The sequence below is a fragment of the Psittacula echo genome (assembly GCF_963264785.1).
Source record: "Psittacula echo genome assembly, chromosome: 22".
NCBI classification, from domain to species: domain Eukaryota; kingdom Metazoa; phylum Chordata; class Aves; order Psittaciformes; family Psittacidae; genus Psittacula; species Psittacula echo.
The window spans coordinates 2002169-2018643 of record NC_137758.1 but is presented as its reverse complement, the minus strand read 5'-3'; the positions used below and the strand labels follow the sequence as shown (position 1 = coordinate 2018643).

The window sequence follows — 16475 nt, the reverse complement described above, 5'->3', positions numbered from 1 at the left end:
ATAAAAGACTGAATAAACTCCGTGGCGTTATTCCTTCCCATTTATTTTCTGGAAGTTCCTAATGGTGCACTGGTTTTCTGGCTATTTAACATCTTTGGTGTGCATCTTTTAGCAAAGGTGTGGTAGTGGAACCTCCACTGAAATGAAAGCAAAGTACAGTCCAATGAATTGTCCTGCAGCAGGCCAGTGTGTTCTGCCATCGATGGTGTATTTCAGAAGTAAAACCCATTTGGTTTTAGATTTTAGCCTTTTAAACATTGCCAGGTATTAATATCAGAAACTTAAGCTCTGTGAATTAACTCCCTTAGCTGTAATTTTATGGTTTGCATTAATTTTATATACATATAAGCATATTTTAATGTACAACATCAACTGCGATTTGTCACAGGTAGCAGGTCTGTCAAATCTAGATAAAATAGAAGATGAGTGGAACACTTGGGTCAGGTTGCACAGGGGTGGATGTTCTGTACCTCTTTAGCTGAAGCTTCAGCACTTCACAGTAGGGTTAAGAAAGATTCCTCTATTTCGCCTTTAGACTTAACACATGAAAGTTCCTTAGGAGGGCGCCAGAAAAAGAAGTTAGAGACTCCTCTCATTACTGACAGTTTTATTATCGTTGTCTTTTACACTGTCTGCATATGAACAAGGAGTTTCAGAACCTTCAAAAGAAGCTGGAAGTGAGACATTTTTTGATAAAAATGCCATAGAATTACTAGGGGAGTAGTAAAAATAAATTACAGCATTGCAAAATGCATCTCACTTTGCCATAGAAGCTTTGCTGGTCCATTCTATACACAGTATTTTACATGGTTTACAAGAGACATGAAAAATAAACTCACACCAACTAGGCAAGACAAGATGCTAAACCAAAGGCACTGCCAACAGGAGTTTGCGCTTCAGGGGGCTGATACTTCCATCCTAAACACAGAGAGTTTGAGTTTCCAGATCTACTGATTCTTCAGATGCCCCCGTATCTTGAAAAACCAAAAGAAACAGCCCTCCCTGCAGGAGGTTTTGAGCAGCATTCACAGTAATTGCATAAGAAGCCATGCCTTCTACAGAGACATGCTGGATTCCAGGAAGGGAGAGGGGAGCAGTCACCAAAACTCAACAACAAAAGGGGAAAGCTTTGCAACTTTTAGCCAGAAAGGTTTAAGGGATTTAAAACTAAGCATCTGGATCTTACTTCTCAGAACCAATGGCAGTTTTTACAGTGTTCTTGCTCTGGACTGAACAGAAGTATTTATACGGTGCTTTGAAACTCAAAGCACTCCATCAGTGATACTCAAATTACCTCACAAGTGCACAGTGAAGTAATAAGCATTCTTCTAAATGGACAAACAGCCCCAGAGCATGAAAAGTGCTGCTCCATTTGGGCTGCTGCCACGTTGTTAAAGGTCATCTGGGTGTAGAGTACAGTACAGCTGGGAGGCCCTTCCTGCACCGCGTGCCAGAGGCCAGAGCCCTGTTAGCAAACCCTTTTACACCACTGACTAAAGCGTGAGCTGCAAGGAAGCTTGCAGAAAGGGGCATTCACACAAACCGAGGGGCTTTCAGTGATTCAGGTACTCTCGTATGGTTTATAAACACACTCAAGTACAAATCCGAAGGGAAACAAAATAGAATCCCCAGCAGTCACCTTCAAGAAAGAAACAAAACGGTTCCTCATCCCTCTGCAGACAACAGCAGCCTCATCACAACAGTACTTTGGGATCAGAGGGGGACAGGACTGACAAGGCCTCTCAAAAGCCCCTTCCAGCTTCCTCCTTAGCCCAAATGCAAACATTTTACACTTAAAGGGGAAAAAAAAAGGCACTGAGGTAAATTTTGGACTCTTCCACATGGTCTCTGTGGTCACTGTTACCCAATTACTTGTTGCCTCCCTTCCCATGTCAGGTGGGATCACTGCAGCCTACAGTGACCTCGCAGGGACACTTGCTCATCAAGCCAACACAAAACCCTTTCACATGCTCCACCTGTATTTATGTCCCTTTTCTCTTTACACTTTGGGGTGTAAACCAAGGGAAGACTGACCCTGGCTGCGAGCAGCGTGCTCAGCACAAAGCACTGAGCAGAGTAAACACAGGAACCATCCTCTGACCAGCATCCCCGCAGCCTTCCTTGCCCTGCAGACATGGCATCAGCAAGACCAGGGGCTCTGGTTGGAGTTAGGGCATTAACTGATGCTCCAGCTCAAGGGTGTTTGTGAAGTGCATGGGTCAGAGATGGTGGGAGCCCTGAGAAAGGGAGAGAGACGCTTGCCGTCCTCTCCTAGCTCCACGTAGAGAGCAGAACCTGGTAACCTTCCTGGGCATGCAGGCAGAGCACCAATTGCACGTGGGGAGGGAAGGAAGGAGGACAGCACATGTAGAGAGCAGCACAGGGAGGGAGAGGCTGGTGTGTCATGGACAGGAGTAGTGGGAAAGCAGCACAAGGAGGATCAGTGGGATAAAGCGTATCAGAGGTGGGCAGAAAGCATCTGAGGCCACTCTTACTCTTCCTGGTGCTAAGGCTCCTGGTGCCACCTGCACACCCTGGCCCCCGCTGGAGCTCCTCTCCCTCGGTGCCAGACCTGTTCATCAGTTTGATTTACGAAAGGGGTTAGGTTTGACTTTTCCTGGGTTGCTCTGGTGGATGTGCATTGCTAAACGTTCAGTATCGACCCATCAGCCTCAACCATCATCTTTACGCCTTCCAGACAGAATGCCTTGAAACATAGGTCCCAATTCCTACCGGGCAGAACGCTGGTTCAACACCAGCTAACTTAGCTGAGCATCGGGGGGGATGTGCTTTCATTCACATCTGGTTCCACAACTGGAAGTTAAATAGAATCAAAACAGATGACTTTTCCCTAGAATTAAGATCACCACGTTTCACTAATGTGTACTAACAACTCTTTGGGTGTTGCAGTTGCCTTGGGCTCAGAACCTGACATTTCCCTGCCTCTCTCAGCCCTGAACAAGCCCATAAACAGCCTTGGTTATGGCTGCAACACCCACACGGTTTGGTGCAACCACCTCCTGCTTCCTGTGCTCTACTTATGAAACCAGAACTCAGCCACGTGGGCACACGCAGTGAGCTCAGCACCTCCACGCAAGTCACTGGGAGGAGCATTAACAGCAAGCGTGACCCTGCTCAAGACAGCAGCCAGTAGATGTTCCTGTTGGGTTGTAACACGGAGCATTTTCCACGGAGCTCCTCTGATGGTGGTTGCTTGGTTGAGCAGCGTGGTTTGAAAACAGGCTCCCGGTTCTCTGGCCCTGGGAGAAGAGCTTTCAGAAGGAGAAAATGCAATATGTTCGCTTGAAGGACATCAGGAGAGGATGAAGAGGGAGGGTCACTACTATAAGGTGTCCTGAGAAGTGTCTTTTCGTTTTAAAAGTACTATCTAGCTTAGTCTGATGCCCAGTGCCTCCAAAGGGTTATCCAGGCTTCCCTCTGGCTTCTTTCAAGGTCTGTTGCAGTCTCTGTTTAAACTTCTCGTACTTCCTTTGCACTTGCTGGATTTTGTCCTTTTCTTCCTTGTCCAGTATCATCAAGAAGTTCTGAAGCTCTGGGATGGAGAACGCGTCCCACTGCAAAACCAGCAGAAAGAGAGGGGAGTAAGCACGCACCACTCACCTCATTGATTTTGTGGGGTTATCTTCCCCCCTAAATTAGTGAAGAGGAACAATAAAAGACATTTAAACGTGTTAGACGTGATCTCCAGATGATGACTGGGATTGCTTAACAAATGCTGCCATGGGAAGCAGCATTCCTGCAGCATCTACACGACTGCAACCAAAAACTGGCTGTGAATTTAGCACCAGAGCATCCCTGGCTTCTACTTGAATCAGTGGATTACTTCTAACAGCTTTTAGCTAACCTGATTAGTGAGGATTAACTCCGGGGTGGCGTTGCTTGGTTCTGTAACCAGATTAGGGGTTGGCCATCAAAGCTGGCTCAGCATTTTCACAGCTCAAGTTTTAGGTTTAATATTAACCTAATTTAGGAGCAATCAATCACCAAAATCTGTCATTTTTCTTATTTTCAATGAAGGTCCAAGCAGTCCACCCAGCTGGTAAATTAAGTTTGGAGGAAAGAAGCTGCTATCACCCTCGGTAGTTCAGAAGGCAAAGCCCATAACGTACATCTCAGCCCTGCGATGCTGCCACGTTCTCCACACCACTGTTAACGTGCGTGTAAGGACCAAGGGACAGAGTCACCAACGTACCTCGACTTCCCCTGTTTCGTTTTCCTTCAGCACAAAACTGAGCACATCTGTGTCAGGACCTGCCAGGAGCCGGAGGTACAGGGGGTACTCGGTGAGAGGGAGCTTCTGGAAGAGCACTGCAAGGGGACAGCAGACATCAGCAGTGAGACCTGGGCTGCCAGGCCAGGGGAAGGCTCAGGAGGTCAATGGGAGCATCTGAAAGTGGTTTGTGCTGCTCAGGGTCAAAGTGGAAGTAGCTGAGTCTCTAACACGGATCTGGAATGATCCCTGCGAGGTCTTAGGTGGCTTCAGCCCCCTTCTGAAAACTGAGTTCTCCATTAACTTGGACCTGTGGAGGTCCAGCCATCTGTTCATGGTTCAAGCCATTCCCCTTGTCCTGTCCCTACAGGCCCTTGTCCCAAGCCCCTCTCCAGGTTTCCTGCAGCCCCTTTAGGCACTGGAGCTGCTCTAAGGTCTCCCCTTAAGGAGCCTTCTCTTCTCCAGCTGACCCAGCCCAGCTCTCTCAGCCTGGCTCCAGGGCAGAGCTGCTCCAGCCCTCGCAGCATCTCCATGGACCTCACTCAAGCAGGTCAGTTCATCTGCCTGCCTGACACACCAAGCCCTATAAGAAGCCTTCAGGTGTGTCTCTGTACCCAATCAGCCTCAGAGCACGGACTCACCTTGCCCCTCCTTCCGCATCTCCTTGAACAGTGCAAACTTCTGGGGGTTATCCACCACCATGAACTTCTTGAGGAGCCCCTGGATCACCTCGCTCACCGTGGTCGTGCTGCTGATGTGGAGCTGCTTGATGGCATCCAGCGGCAGGTAGAAGGAGGTTCTCTTGTCCGTCATATCGGCCAGGTTCACCTCCTTGAGGGCATCGTAGATGGACTGTGGCCGGATCCCCGCCGGCACTGTCACAGGGCGCCGCAGCTTCAAATGCACTTTGATGAATCCCGTGTATGTCCCATCATCGTTCTGAAGCAAAGGAAAGGGGGGGTCAGGCTCCTGGAAGTCTTTCCAGTCCTTCCCAACACCTACAAGGGGCTTCCAGGTCTATAGAGCTGTGGGTGACTGCAGGACCTCGGTCCTGCTGCGAGTTGGAGGGTTTCTCATTAATCACATGAGAAGTAACCCATCATTTCGGGTTAGTCGCTATTGATTTTGTCCTGCTTCTTCCCCTCTGTACTGACTCATCCCTTCCTTGTGTCTTATTTAAAACCAGCACTGCTACAAGACAGTTATGGAAACCATTACATGTCATTTGCACTAAAGTGAGGATTTGAAACCTCGGGGCAGGTCTCTACCCTCATATTCAGCAGGATCTCCCGGCTGTGTTCCTCATGTTTTATTCCCTGCAGAATGTGAGCAGAGCCCGGTACGTACCAGCTTCATCAATAGGCAGTTTGTAACTTTTGCATTGTACTTCTCAATCCTCTGTTTGATCTCCTGGATGGTCGGAGGCTCGGGTTTTTCTTCTTCTACTGTTTGTGCTACATTCTGAAAGCAGAACAGACAGGCTTTAGGTGTTAATGTGTGCTGGACAGCTGCATTCTCGGGACCCCGAGCTCACCCCAGCAGTGTGAGGGCACAGATGGTCCATACAGCCAAGAGGCTTTGTGTGCAGGATGCCCCAAACCACCTCTCTACACCAGTAACAAGCAGTGGAGGGTAACACAAAACCCACCAGAGGCACAGAGCAGTAAATGCGCCCCAGCACCACCCAGGGCAAAGAATCCAGCCTCTAAAACCTGCTTTCAAAAAGCCACCTCCACCTGCTGAGCTTTATGCAAGGCAATATCCCATAATAATCACATCCTATTTCTAGCATTCACAACTTTGCCTACCCAAGCCACGCAGCCCCTTCAAAACACATGTGCTTCCAGCAGGCTCACCCGGGCAGAGCCTGAAGCTAAATCTCTGCTGATCACTCCTCACTGCTCTTATCCGAAGCTGTGGAATTATAGCTCAGAGCAGCAGAATCACACGAGGCGGTTCAATGACTGACAAATCAGTCACTGCAAACCCATTCAGCCTCTGGCCACGTGTGTGGCTTTGCTGGGGGAGGGCCAGGGCACTGCTGCTTGCCCAGGAGTTGGGGAACATCCTTTTGGGAGCAAAGCAACAAATGGGCTTTACCTGCAGGTCACGCATGGGAACGTCGCTAATGAACGATGGGAGAACACGATCCCATTGCAGAGAGGCAGCTCCCGGGAGATTCCCAAATACAAGTCAGGGTTCAAGGAGAGAGGCAATGGATGGGTCTGCAGGAGGCGGGTGGCATGTTTGGTTTGCAGTGAGGCTCCGGGGATGCCGGCTGCCTTCCTCCAGGGACACAGGGACAGAGCAGGAAGTGTGGGGGAGCCTGAAGGAGGCTCTGATGAGGCACCAGGAACGCGCATTTGCAGATGGTTTCCCTGTAGCAGCCTTGCGCCATGCTCCCACCTCCCCTATGCCCAAGGACCATGGCGCTGGCTGCAGGGGGGCATGGACACCCTATAAACGGAGAGCCAGGATGTGATCCCTCACCAAGGCACCCAGTGCAGTGCTTCATGCAGCAAGACAAGGAGGAGAGGGAAACCCAGGGCACAAAAGTGAAGCAACCGAGCCACAGCCATGTCCCCAGCAGACAGGCAGCAAGTGGGACACCCCCTGCATCCCATCCCCATCCCCTGTGGATGCATCAAGCCCAAAACAGGTACCTCAGACAAAAGCACGCACTCGCCTTCAGTGTCCATCTAGAACAGTCTGCATTAACAGAGCTGCAGGAGCACTAACAGCAGAGTTACTGCTCCTGTGCTCGTGGGATGGAAGCAAGGACCTGTGTAACCCTGCACTGTGTGTCTCTGTGAGGACACACAGCTGAGGAGCATCCCCACGAGGTACCAGACCCGAGATAATGGTCACATCAAGCCATGGTGCCAGACACGAACCAGCAGCAACACTTCCAGCATCCGAGCAGCCTCGATGACTTTATAGCCACAAGACCATTGGAAATTCCCTGCATGAGGCTCATCTTGTGCTTCAAGGTCTGACACTGCTGGGTTACCCAAAGCCTTTCAGCGGGGTCTCCTCTAAAGCACAGCCCACATCATCCCAAATCCAGACCTGCTGCAACAAGCCTGAATGTGTCCTGGCCGTGCTCAGCAGGCTGGACTCCATAACTCACCCCTTTCCCTGGAGACAGGCTGTAAATACATTCTGCCTGAAACCACAAGCAGCAATCCCATATTTTATGTGGGCTCGCTCAGGAGTTAGCATTAGTGAGAGCAGGAAGCGTGAAGGGATGCGCTATTGAGGCTGGTGAGGCTCAGAATGCAAACTGTAACCTCTAAGACGGGAAAGAAAAGGGGAAAAAGAACCTTGGGAGCAAAGTCGCTCTATTCCCAAGCAGCCCCACAGCACACAAGGATGCAGCAAGCTGTAAATAAGCCAGGATTGCCCAAGGCTACCCATGATATTTCTTTTAGGAGGATAATCAAGCACAGGACAAGCTGGAATCCCGGTTGCAATCTGGCAGGACAGCTACAGCCGGGGGGTCGAGAGCCCCAGATTCATTCAAGTGATTCCCAAGTGGGAGCTCACAGCTTCTGCTTGAGAGTGGCAAACAGCACGAGACCTCTCGGAACACCGACCTGGAGCAGCACGGACATGGTGTTACAGTCATCTCCATGTTCAGGGCCCTAAACCTGGAGAGGGGCTTGGGACAGGGGATGTAGGGACAGGCCAAGGGGAATGGCTTTAACCTGCCAGAGGGGAGACTGAGATGAGCTCTTAGGCAGAAGCTCTTCCCTGTGAGGGTGCTGAGGCGCTGGCACAGGGTGCCCAGAGAAGAATTGAAGACAATGAAAAGCTTCCCTTTCAGTTAAGGGAGGATGCACATTCAGAAACCCTCCACTTCCTCACATCACCCATTCCACAGCGCTGGAGCCTGGCACCCACCAGGGCTGCCCCCAAAGTCACCCAGTGAACCAGCACTGGGCAGAGACCTGTATCTGCAGGGGTAAGCCAGGCAGAGCATGCTCACTGCCTGTCACCGTGGCACAAACACAACCCGGTGCTCACCAGCATCCATCCAGACACACACCGTGAAAGCCAATGGTGGGGCTCAGTGTGTCCCCGTCGCTGGGATTTGCTTCTCCCCAACAGGGCAAGTCCCTCGCCTCTTGTGATGTTTCCAGCTTAGGAAAACAGCGTGTGCCAGCAATTAAGAGCTTTTGGAGCAGCTCGGGCGCTGATGCCGCCCGGTTTCCATGGAGGATGCACGGCGCATCCAGAGCCGCGGGAGCCGGTCCCTGGGGCTCCAGCAGGCACAAGGCAGATGTTAATTGCTTCATGCTCTGGGGAACATTAATCACTCACGGCTCTGGGAAGCCTGGCTCAGGAATGTGGTGCTGGTGGCACTCAGGAATGTGGTGCCCCATTGCTGGCGGTGTTCAAGGTCAGGTTGGATGGAGATGATGAAGGGAGTGGAGCATCTCCCTTATGAGGAAAGGCTGAGGGAGCTGGGTCTCTATAGTTTGGAGAAGAGGAGACTGCGGGGGGACCTTATTAGTGTATATAAATATATAAAGGGGGAGTGTCATGAAGATGGAGCCAGGCTCTTCTCAGTGGCAAACAATGATAGGACAAGGGGTAATGGGTACAAACTGGAACACAAGAGGTTCCACTTCAACTTGAGAAGAAACTTCTTCTCAGTGAGGGTGACAGAACACTGGAACAGGCTGCCCAGGGGGGTTGTGGAGTCTCCTTCTCTGGAGACATTCAAAACCCGCCTGGACACATTCCTGTGTAACCTTATCTAGGTGTTCCTGCTCTGGCAGGGGGATTGGACTAGATGATCTTTTGAGGTCCCTTCCAATCTCTAACATACTGTGATACTGTGAGACTGTGTGAGTCTTGGATGACACGGCTCAGTGCGTGGTGTCCCTGCTGGAAGCAGCCGGCAGCTGGGATATGCCCTGTCAGGAGGGCACTTTGCTCCTCTCGCTTCCTGCCCCAGCAGCACTGGGGAATGCAGGAGACAGCTCAGTTCCCACTTACAAATCACTGCTTTCCTCTGCCCATCCTGCAGCTTCTTTATGCTCAGACCCTCGTCTTGGAAAGCACATCAGGAAAGAGCCCCTCATTTACTTATTTACCACATCGATTTGTTTGGGACTAACCCAGACACGAGCCAAAGCATCCATAGACCCCAATCCCACCGCACTGCTCCGGCACCCGCTGCTCAACCAGCATAACCCAGCACTTCCACCACCCTGAGCCTTCATCTGCAGCTGGAAGAGTCAACACCCTGATGGCAGAATTGCCCTAAGGAAACAGGACTCCAGCCTTTGGCTGTCACAACTGAAGCGCTCATGCAGGCGCAGCTGTGGGTAACAGGTTGTTCTCCCCTTCCACATGCAATTGTAATTGAAAAGGAAACCCTGCATTATGACAATTGGGCAAACACAGGGTTTAGCAGCCGCAATGTGTTCTCTAAGGGTCATTTTACAAGTCATCTTCCGCCCAGCGTGGAATTAATTGGCTTTATTAAGCTCCCAGCGTCAGTGACAGATGGTTTAACAGTTCCCACTGCAGCACAATCTAAGGTGCGCAGAGAAAACCAAACTGCACTGGCAAACAAGAGCCGTGTCCCTGCATGGGGCTCGTGGCTCTGTGACCTGCAGGAGTTAAGGCTGCACTCTGAAACAGCAGGTTGCGCGGATAGCCTAACCCAGCACGGGACACCTCAACCCCTCCTCCCTCACATCAGTTGTGCTGCAAAAACGCAGCCAGAAGTTACCACTGCTCACAGTGGCGATGCCCAAGGCCAGGTCTCAGCAGTGCTTTGGTTTTAACAGGCAAACTGCAACGTGTTGTGAGAGTCACCCGGACCAGCGGTGCAACAGAACAGCGCCAGAGCAAAGCAGCTCTTCCCTTCCACCCCAGGGGTGCCACGGGAGCAACTCTACCACAAGACTCTGCCAGCTCCCCTTCCTCTGGCACCCTCACACCCGAGGGACAAGAAGCCTGTAATCATTCATGTCTTTTACAGCCCCAAACCCAGCTGTGAGCAGGGCCCAAACCAGCCCAGGGAAGGGAAGGGCTGCTCTTTCCACCATGTGTGATTAGATCAGCTACTTCTTGCTCTCCACTCTACCCAGAGCCCCGGTTTTGCAAAGCTTCTGCTGCAGAACGTGCAAGTCTGTCTGAAGGAAGAAAAAACAGAAGCTTTTAACCATAAACCGTTGCCACATTTCCTGTTGTACCGGGACAGGATGAAACAAGCTGTTAACAAAACAACAGCTCCGTAGCTGTGCCGGCGGCTAAGCCTTGGCAGTCACTGCTGCACCCGCGGCTCTCCTGGCTGGAAGCAGGGAAGAGCAGCATCAGCCACACCACGACATCTGTGCCTGCAAAAACAGCACGTTCCCATCGCCTCCATCCTGCCATCCTCACGTGCAACTGGAAGTAAAGTGATGGCAAGCCTGGAGCTGCCGGGTTGCTCCCACTCCTGCCCTGCTGAGCATCGCATGGCCACGGATGCCGGAGGTGAACCACCACGCTCAGCTCACTGGCACCATTTAAACTCAGCAGACAAGGAGTTTACCAGCGCCTATGAGACTGCCATAAAATAACCTGCAGACAGCCGTGGCCTGCACTGAGATGTGGGCATCCAGGGCCTGCACAGGACCAAGCCCGGCCGTCACAGACTGGTGAACCTGCCTGGCTTGTGCTGCCCCATCCCTGGCAGTGTTCAAGGCCAGGTTGGACACAGGGGCTTGGAGCAAGCTGCTCCAGTGGAAGGGGTCCCTGCCCATGGCAGGGGTTGGAGCTGGAGGAGCTTTAAGGTCCCTTCCACCCAAACCATTCCATGATTCTATGCATCCTCCCACACCCATCACAGCCTGTGGCAGACACGCTCCCCTTCCATAACCTACATGATTCCTCGGTTGTAAGAAATAGCAATTGTAAGAAATGGCTCGAGCCCCATCTGGCACTTGGGCTAATGCTCGGCAGGACAAAGGCTGCCCAGAACAAGCACCCTAAGAGGAGCAGGCAGCCGTGATGCTCAGCGCCCATCGCCTGGAGCTCAACCACAGCCCCTTGGGCACCTCAGCCTCGGCTTGCAACCTACTGCTCATCTAATGAGCCGTGAGCTGTGACATACTTATGGGGGAGGTAAAAACCCCATGGGCCATCCTGGTTATGGTGACATCCTCTGAAAAGAAGGCCAAGAAAGGCAACAGACACACTCCATGTCCAGCTGAAGAGCATCCTTCTTACAGCCTCTCCCCTTCCAGGAGGCAACCCCCAGCTCACAAACCTTTTCAAAGGAAGCAAATCTGCACCATTCCAGACCTCTGCATCGGGAACAACAGCTCCAGGCAGGACCTGGGAGCTTCCTGATGCCGCTGCGAGAGGGGATGGTGCCCTCTTCCCATGGCTCCCCATCCCATCGCAGCCCCAGTTGGCACCAAGGAGCCGGTGTGTGGCTGTGGCCTGGATGCACTGCTCAGTGGCTTTGCTAGCCACAAACCCAGCCATGGAAAGGCACTACAGGAGAAAGACTGAGCCTGCACTTCCAGGGGACACTCCTTGGAGCAAGGACCGCTTCCCTGCAGCCACAACCCAGGCACTATCCCTGTCCCCTCACTCCCAGCCAGTTTTCCTCAGCAGCTATTTAGCTAATGAATTTGAATAGCGGAGTGGTGGAGATGGATTTGGCCCAACACCACCACATTCTTGGCAATGACTGTCTTATCTAGAGGCAGGAGTGGCCAAGTCCTCCCTGGTGTGCTCGGGCACAGGTCCATCACCATTTACATCAGCAGCACTGTGACAGCTCGCATTACCCAAGCTCTCCCTATGGCTGCTCTCTTCAGGCTGCAGGGGTATTTCAAGGACCAATTCTGAAGGGAAGAGGCCATCAATCCTCAGCTCTTCTGCTTATTAAGGAAAGATTTGGTGTAAAACATCAGAAGTCAAAGGCTGGAAGCGCTGCTGGCCAGGGAGCTGTCATGCAGAGGAGCATCACCAGCTCACACCCTGTGACCACCATCACATCACAGCACAGAGGACTGGAGAGGAACGTGAATGCTTCAGATGTGAGCCAGACACGTCACAACTGGCAGCTCAGGACTGGCAGAATGGATGGGGCAGCCCCATCACAGGCACCAGGGAGCTGGGACATCTCTGCTCCTGCACAGCTCTCCATCACTGCCAAACACCTCCCTCTTCACCACGCACTCCCACTGTTCGCAGCACTATAAAGGGAAAGGCTCGAGTGCTCAAGCAAGGAAAGGGGAAGAATTATACAATAGATCTGGAGGAAAAACCACCAAAAAACCAACCAGCAATCCACAAATCCCCAATATATTTCACCCTTTTTGAGAAATTCAAATGAGCTGCTGAGGTTTACTTTGGGGTTCGGAGGAAAAGGCAGAAGACAGAGGGGCAGCACCTCTCTGGAGGAGGGGGAAGGATCCTCACTGCATCTCAGAGAGGTTAGAGGCAAGTGAGGATGGGCTCAGTGTTTTGATTGCCATGGAGATCTTACTTGGAAACCGTTCTTCCTGCCACAGCAGCAGCAATGAGAGCTGAGCGGGTCCCCCTCGGAAGCTCCATCTGAGCGGGGACCCCACTGGGCCACAGCCACTGCCCGGGTGTGTGAGACCCTGGAGGCTGGGTGGATCAGAGGGGTCCTCAGGAGCAGGCAATGGGGAACCCATCACAGGACCAGGAAAAGCCCCCTTTTCCCTCCCCAGGAGTGGTGCCCCGTGGTCACTGCCCATACATCTCACCACAAACACCTCCATGCCCTGAGAGCTTCCCTCTCCTTCACAGTGTATCATAGAATCAACCAGGTTGGAAAGAAGGTTCCTGCCTGCTGGGTCACCCCAGCTCCCATTGTTCAGGGACCCCTAAACCCATCATCCCACCCCTGGATCCCATTCCAGGTGATTCAGGTGCATTTGTACCTCTTGTGTTTTCTGTTCTTAGATAGAAACTTGCCCCTTCCCCTCTCTAAGCCAGCCACTGATGCAGGACTCCTAAGAGCAATCCTGCAGAGCTTTAGGCCATCAGGCTTCAGGCAGAAGCCACCAGTCAGAAGAGTCACAAGCAATAGATCTCTGGCGATGGGGTCACATCTGAGGTCTAAACCAGTTCTTTGCTAACAGAGGATGATTCTCAGTGATGGTTCTGATAACCAAAGGAATTGCAGTATTCCTAGAAAGAGGCTCTTCAGACTATTCTAGGTATTTAGATTAGGTTAATACAGCTATTTCAGTCAGAAAAATCATTTCTCTAATCAGTGATCAAATTCCATTCTAAGGTTTTAAATGGCAGTCCCCTCCTACCCCACACCCAACACATTTCCTCCACAGAGACTGTTTCACAGGGTCTTTCAAGACATGCATCCCTACATTATCCGTATGTAGCTTATTCCTGCCCTGGCGCAGGGCTGGTGACTGCCCTCACCGTGCATCCTGGCCTTGGGAATCATTCCTGGGCAGCTAAGGAGGGACAAACGCTGCCTTTCCCAAACACACCCAGCAGGTAACTCACTTTTGGGTCTGAGCTCATGTCTTCTGCCCATGGCCAGGAGCAGGTACAGCACCTGGCAGTGGAAAGCAGCGCTGTTGCCATACACTGCTCTTGCAGTGGTGGGAATCATAGAACCCCAGACTGGTTTGGGTGAGAAGAGACCTCAAAGCTCCTCCAGCTCCAGCCCCTGCCACGGGCAGGGACCCCTTCCACTGGAGCAGCTTGCTCCAAGCCCCTGTGTCCAACCTGGCCTTGAACACTGCCAGGGATGGGGCAGCCACAGCTTCTCTGGGCACCCTGGGCCAGGGCCTCCCCAGGCTGCCCCACAGCTCTCCTTGCTGCCCTCCTCACACCATCCAGCCCAGCCTCGCCTCCACCTCCTCATCCTCCTCCTGCCAGGCTCCAGGGCCAGCCCCATCCTGCAGCACCACAAACCCCCATAAACCCTTTCCACCAAGGCCTGAGGATGGTTTCCACCTCTCGCTGGAGACACGCAGGAATCCACCTCCGCACACAGTCCCGTTACACAACACCATTGGGTCGAGCAGCACATTCTCCGTGTGTGGGTTTCTTTTGCACGCACAGAAATCATTTACTCCCCGTAACACCAAAACCCCCAAGGCTTCCTCTCCTCCAGCAGCCCTGAGCTCTGCACCACATCCAAGCAAGGAGCTGGGTGAAAGGGGCTGCAATATCCCTCTGTGAGGGAGCGCTCCTGAGCACGAATGGGATCAGGATGATCTCAAAAGGTAGCTGAGGACCTGCAGTGCCCCGGCTTGAGAAGAACAGTGTTAAACCAGCGCGGGGTGCAGCACCTATTGCACGCTAACACCGTCATCTTCTGCATCTCCTCCACAGATGAATCATCAAATGACATTTAAAAACCAGCAGTACGTGTCGGTTAATCATAGCGAGAGGGAGCTGCTGCCTAACAGGGAATATCCCACATTGAATTCAAATTGCCAATGGATGGAAACTCTCAATCCCACAGCGGGGAACAGCCCAGGTCATGGGGAGAGCCCTGAGGATCACACCCTGCACAAAGCTGAACCCCAAAGCATCTGCTGGGGATGGCAGCCCAGCAGCCTCATGCAGACACAGCAGAGCCTGGAGAGGAGCACGTCAGTGCTGATGGGTTGCAGGGGAACCTCTAGGTGAAGGAGCTGCTCCCCGGGCCAGCTCTCATTGCTCGGTACCACAGGGCTCTTGTTCCTGAGTGAAACCCCCACTTCCGCTGCTCAGCGCCTTTTGTGCCTTCTCCTTTTATGCTCAGTTCTAGTTGGGGCCCCGAAGTTTCCGATGGGGATGTTTGGTTGCTTTTGGTTTGTTTTTAATAACCACTTAAAACCCAGGGAGCAGCCTCGTCAATTTGACTGATACTGAAATCCCATCCCAGGCTGAGACACAGACCAGCCAAGAGCTCTCTCCTCCTCCAAGGCACGTACACATGCACCCAAGCACCCACGAAAGGGCCAGATTCATCATTCCGTTACTAAGTTCACAGATTCATTTACTCCTGTAACTTTCCCATCTCACAGGGGCAATTTTCACCAATGCTGCATATTTTGTGAGGCCAAACGACAGGTCCCTGGCTGGGAACCGGACCCATGGATGACAGCTCCCAGGGCTGCTGCCTGCCCCCCTCTAGCTGAAAACACATATTTGGAGTCACAATATCCACTGTGGACCCCCTGGGAAGGGAAAACCGGGCATGCAAAAGGTTGAGCCATGGTTGAGATGAACCTGCAGCAGCGCAGACCCCCCTGCATGGGAGCAGGGACCCTGCAAAAGGCACTCAGAGCCCTTCTCCCCACCAGCAGCACTGCCCTGACTCGAGCTGCAAGCTAATTTTGGCAGCACCTGCAGCCAAACGTGCAGGAGCACCAACAGCCACAACCCCCCCCCCCCCCCCCTTCCTCACTAGTTCCTAAGCCGTTACCTTGGCAGGGACCTTGCTCGGTGTGCTCCGGAAGAAAGAGGTTTTTGCTGTGAAAAAGCAATCCTCGAGGTCCTCATCCAAGCTGCAGTACCCGCTGCTCATGCTGCTGCCGATGGTCATCGAAGCCCGGCAGAGGCGAGAGGCCGAGCACACCCGGGGCTCACCGGGGGGCTGGTGACCATCGGTGGTCCCCGCTCCGGCTCCCGCACCAGCAGGGACCCGGCTCTCACATCCTCAGCTCGCCGGCGCTTATCTGCAATAGCTCCTTCTGCTCATCCTGGGGAGCCAGCAGAGCTATTTCTCTTTAACAGGCAGCCGCGCTGGGTAACCCTTCCCTCTCCTCCTGCACCCGCCTCCCTGCGCAGCGGCGCTGGGGCAGCATGGAAGGGGCAGAGCTGTGAGTTTGCTCCCGCTCTCGGCCCCTGGTGCTCCCGCTCTGGTCCCCCGGGGCTCTCACTCAGGCACCCAGCATCACCTCCCCTTCCTGCGCTCGCCCCGCACCGCGCAGCCCGGCCACTTCCTCTTGCAGAATCTGTCACCCCGCCGCTGCACGCTGGGGATGAGGAGCTGGGTTTGGCCACGGGCACTGCCCGGCCCCTGGGTGTCCCCAGCTCCTCCTTTGATACCCAACACACATCACCACGCAGGCTGGCTCCGTGCTTCTTCCCTGTTAGCGCATCCTCAAGAGCTGCGCTGCATCTGCTGCCTTAGGGCAGCAAGTCCAGGCTGGACTTCGGCTGCTGAAAGGTGATGGGGAAGCAAAGATCCTCCTTGGGGTGCCAGGAGCCCCGGGTCATCGCGCTGTGGGAGGCA

The 16475-nt window shown here is 52.9% G+C and overlaps 1 protein-coding gene across 1 annotated transcript; it reads right to left on the bottom strand.

Annotated features, from left to right (window-relative positions):
* Positions 1-2424: 2424 nt before the first annotated feature.
* On the bottom strand, positions 2425-15986 carry RASSF5 (Ras association domain family member 5). Its single transcript, XM_080632997.1, has 5 exons — positions 15663-15986; positions 5579-5692; positions 4873-5170; positions 4214-4329; positions 2425-3575 (listed from the first exon to the last, which is right to left on the bottom strand). The coding sequence occupies exons 1-5, from the start codon at positions 15780-15782 to the stop codon at positions 3423-3425; spliced, it is 801 nt and encodes a 266-aa protein (XP_080489123.1). The 5' UTR covers positions 15783-15986; the 3' UTR covers positions 2425-3422.
* Positions 15987-16475: the final 489 nt, after the last annotated feature.

What these genes read in the sequence shown, in the direction of transcription:
- RASSF5 (XM_080632997.1), bottom strand. Translation starts at nt 15,782, where the DNA reads ATGACCATCGGCAGCAGCATGAGCAGCGGGTACTGCAGCTTGGATGAG. An exon ending in CGAGCAAGGTCCCTGCCAAG is followed by an intron (nt 5,693 to 15,662) that starts GTAACGGCTTAG and finishes TTCTGCTTTCAG; the next exon opens with AATGTAGCACAAACAGTAGA. An exon ending in ACGAAACAGGGGAAGTCGAG is followed by an intron (nt 3,576 to 4,213) that starts GTACGTTGGTGA and finishes CTGGTTTTGCAG; the next exon opens with TGGGACGCGTTCTCCATCCC.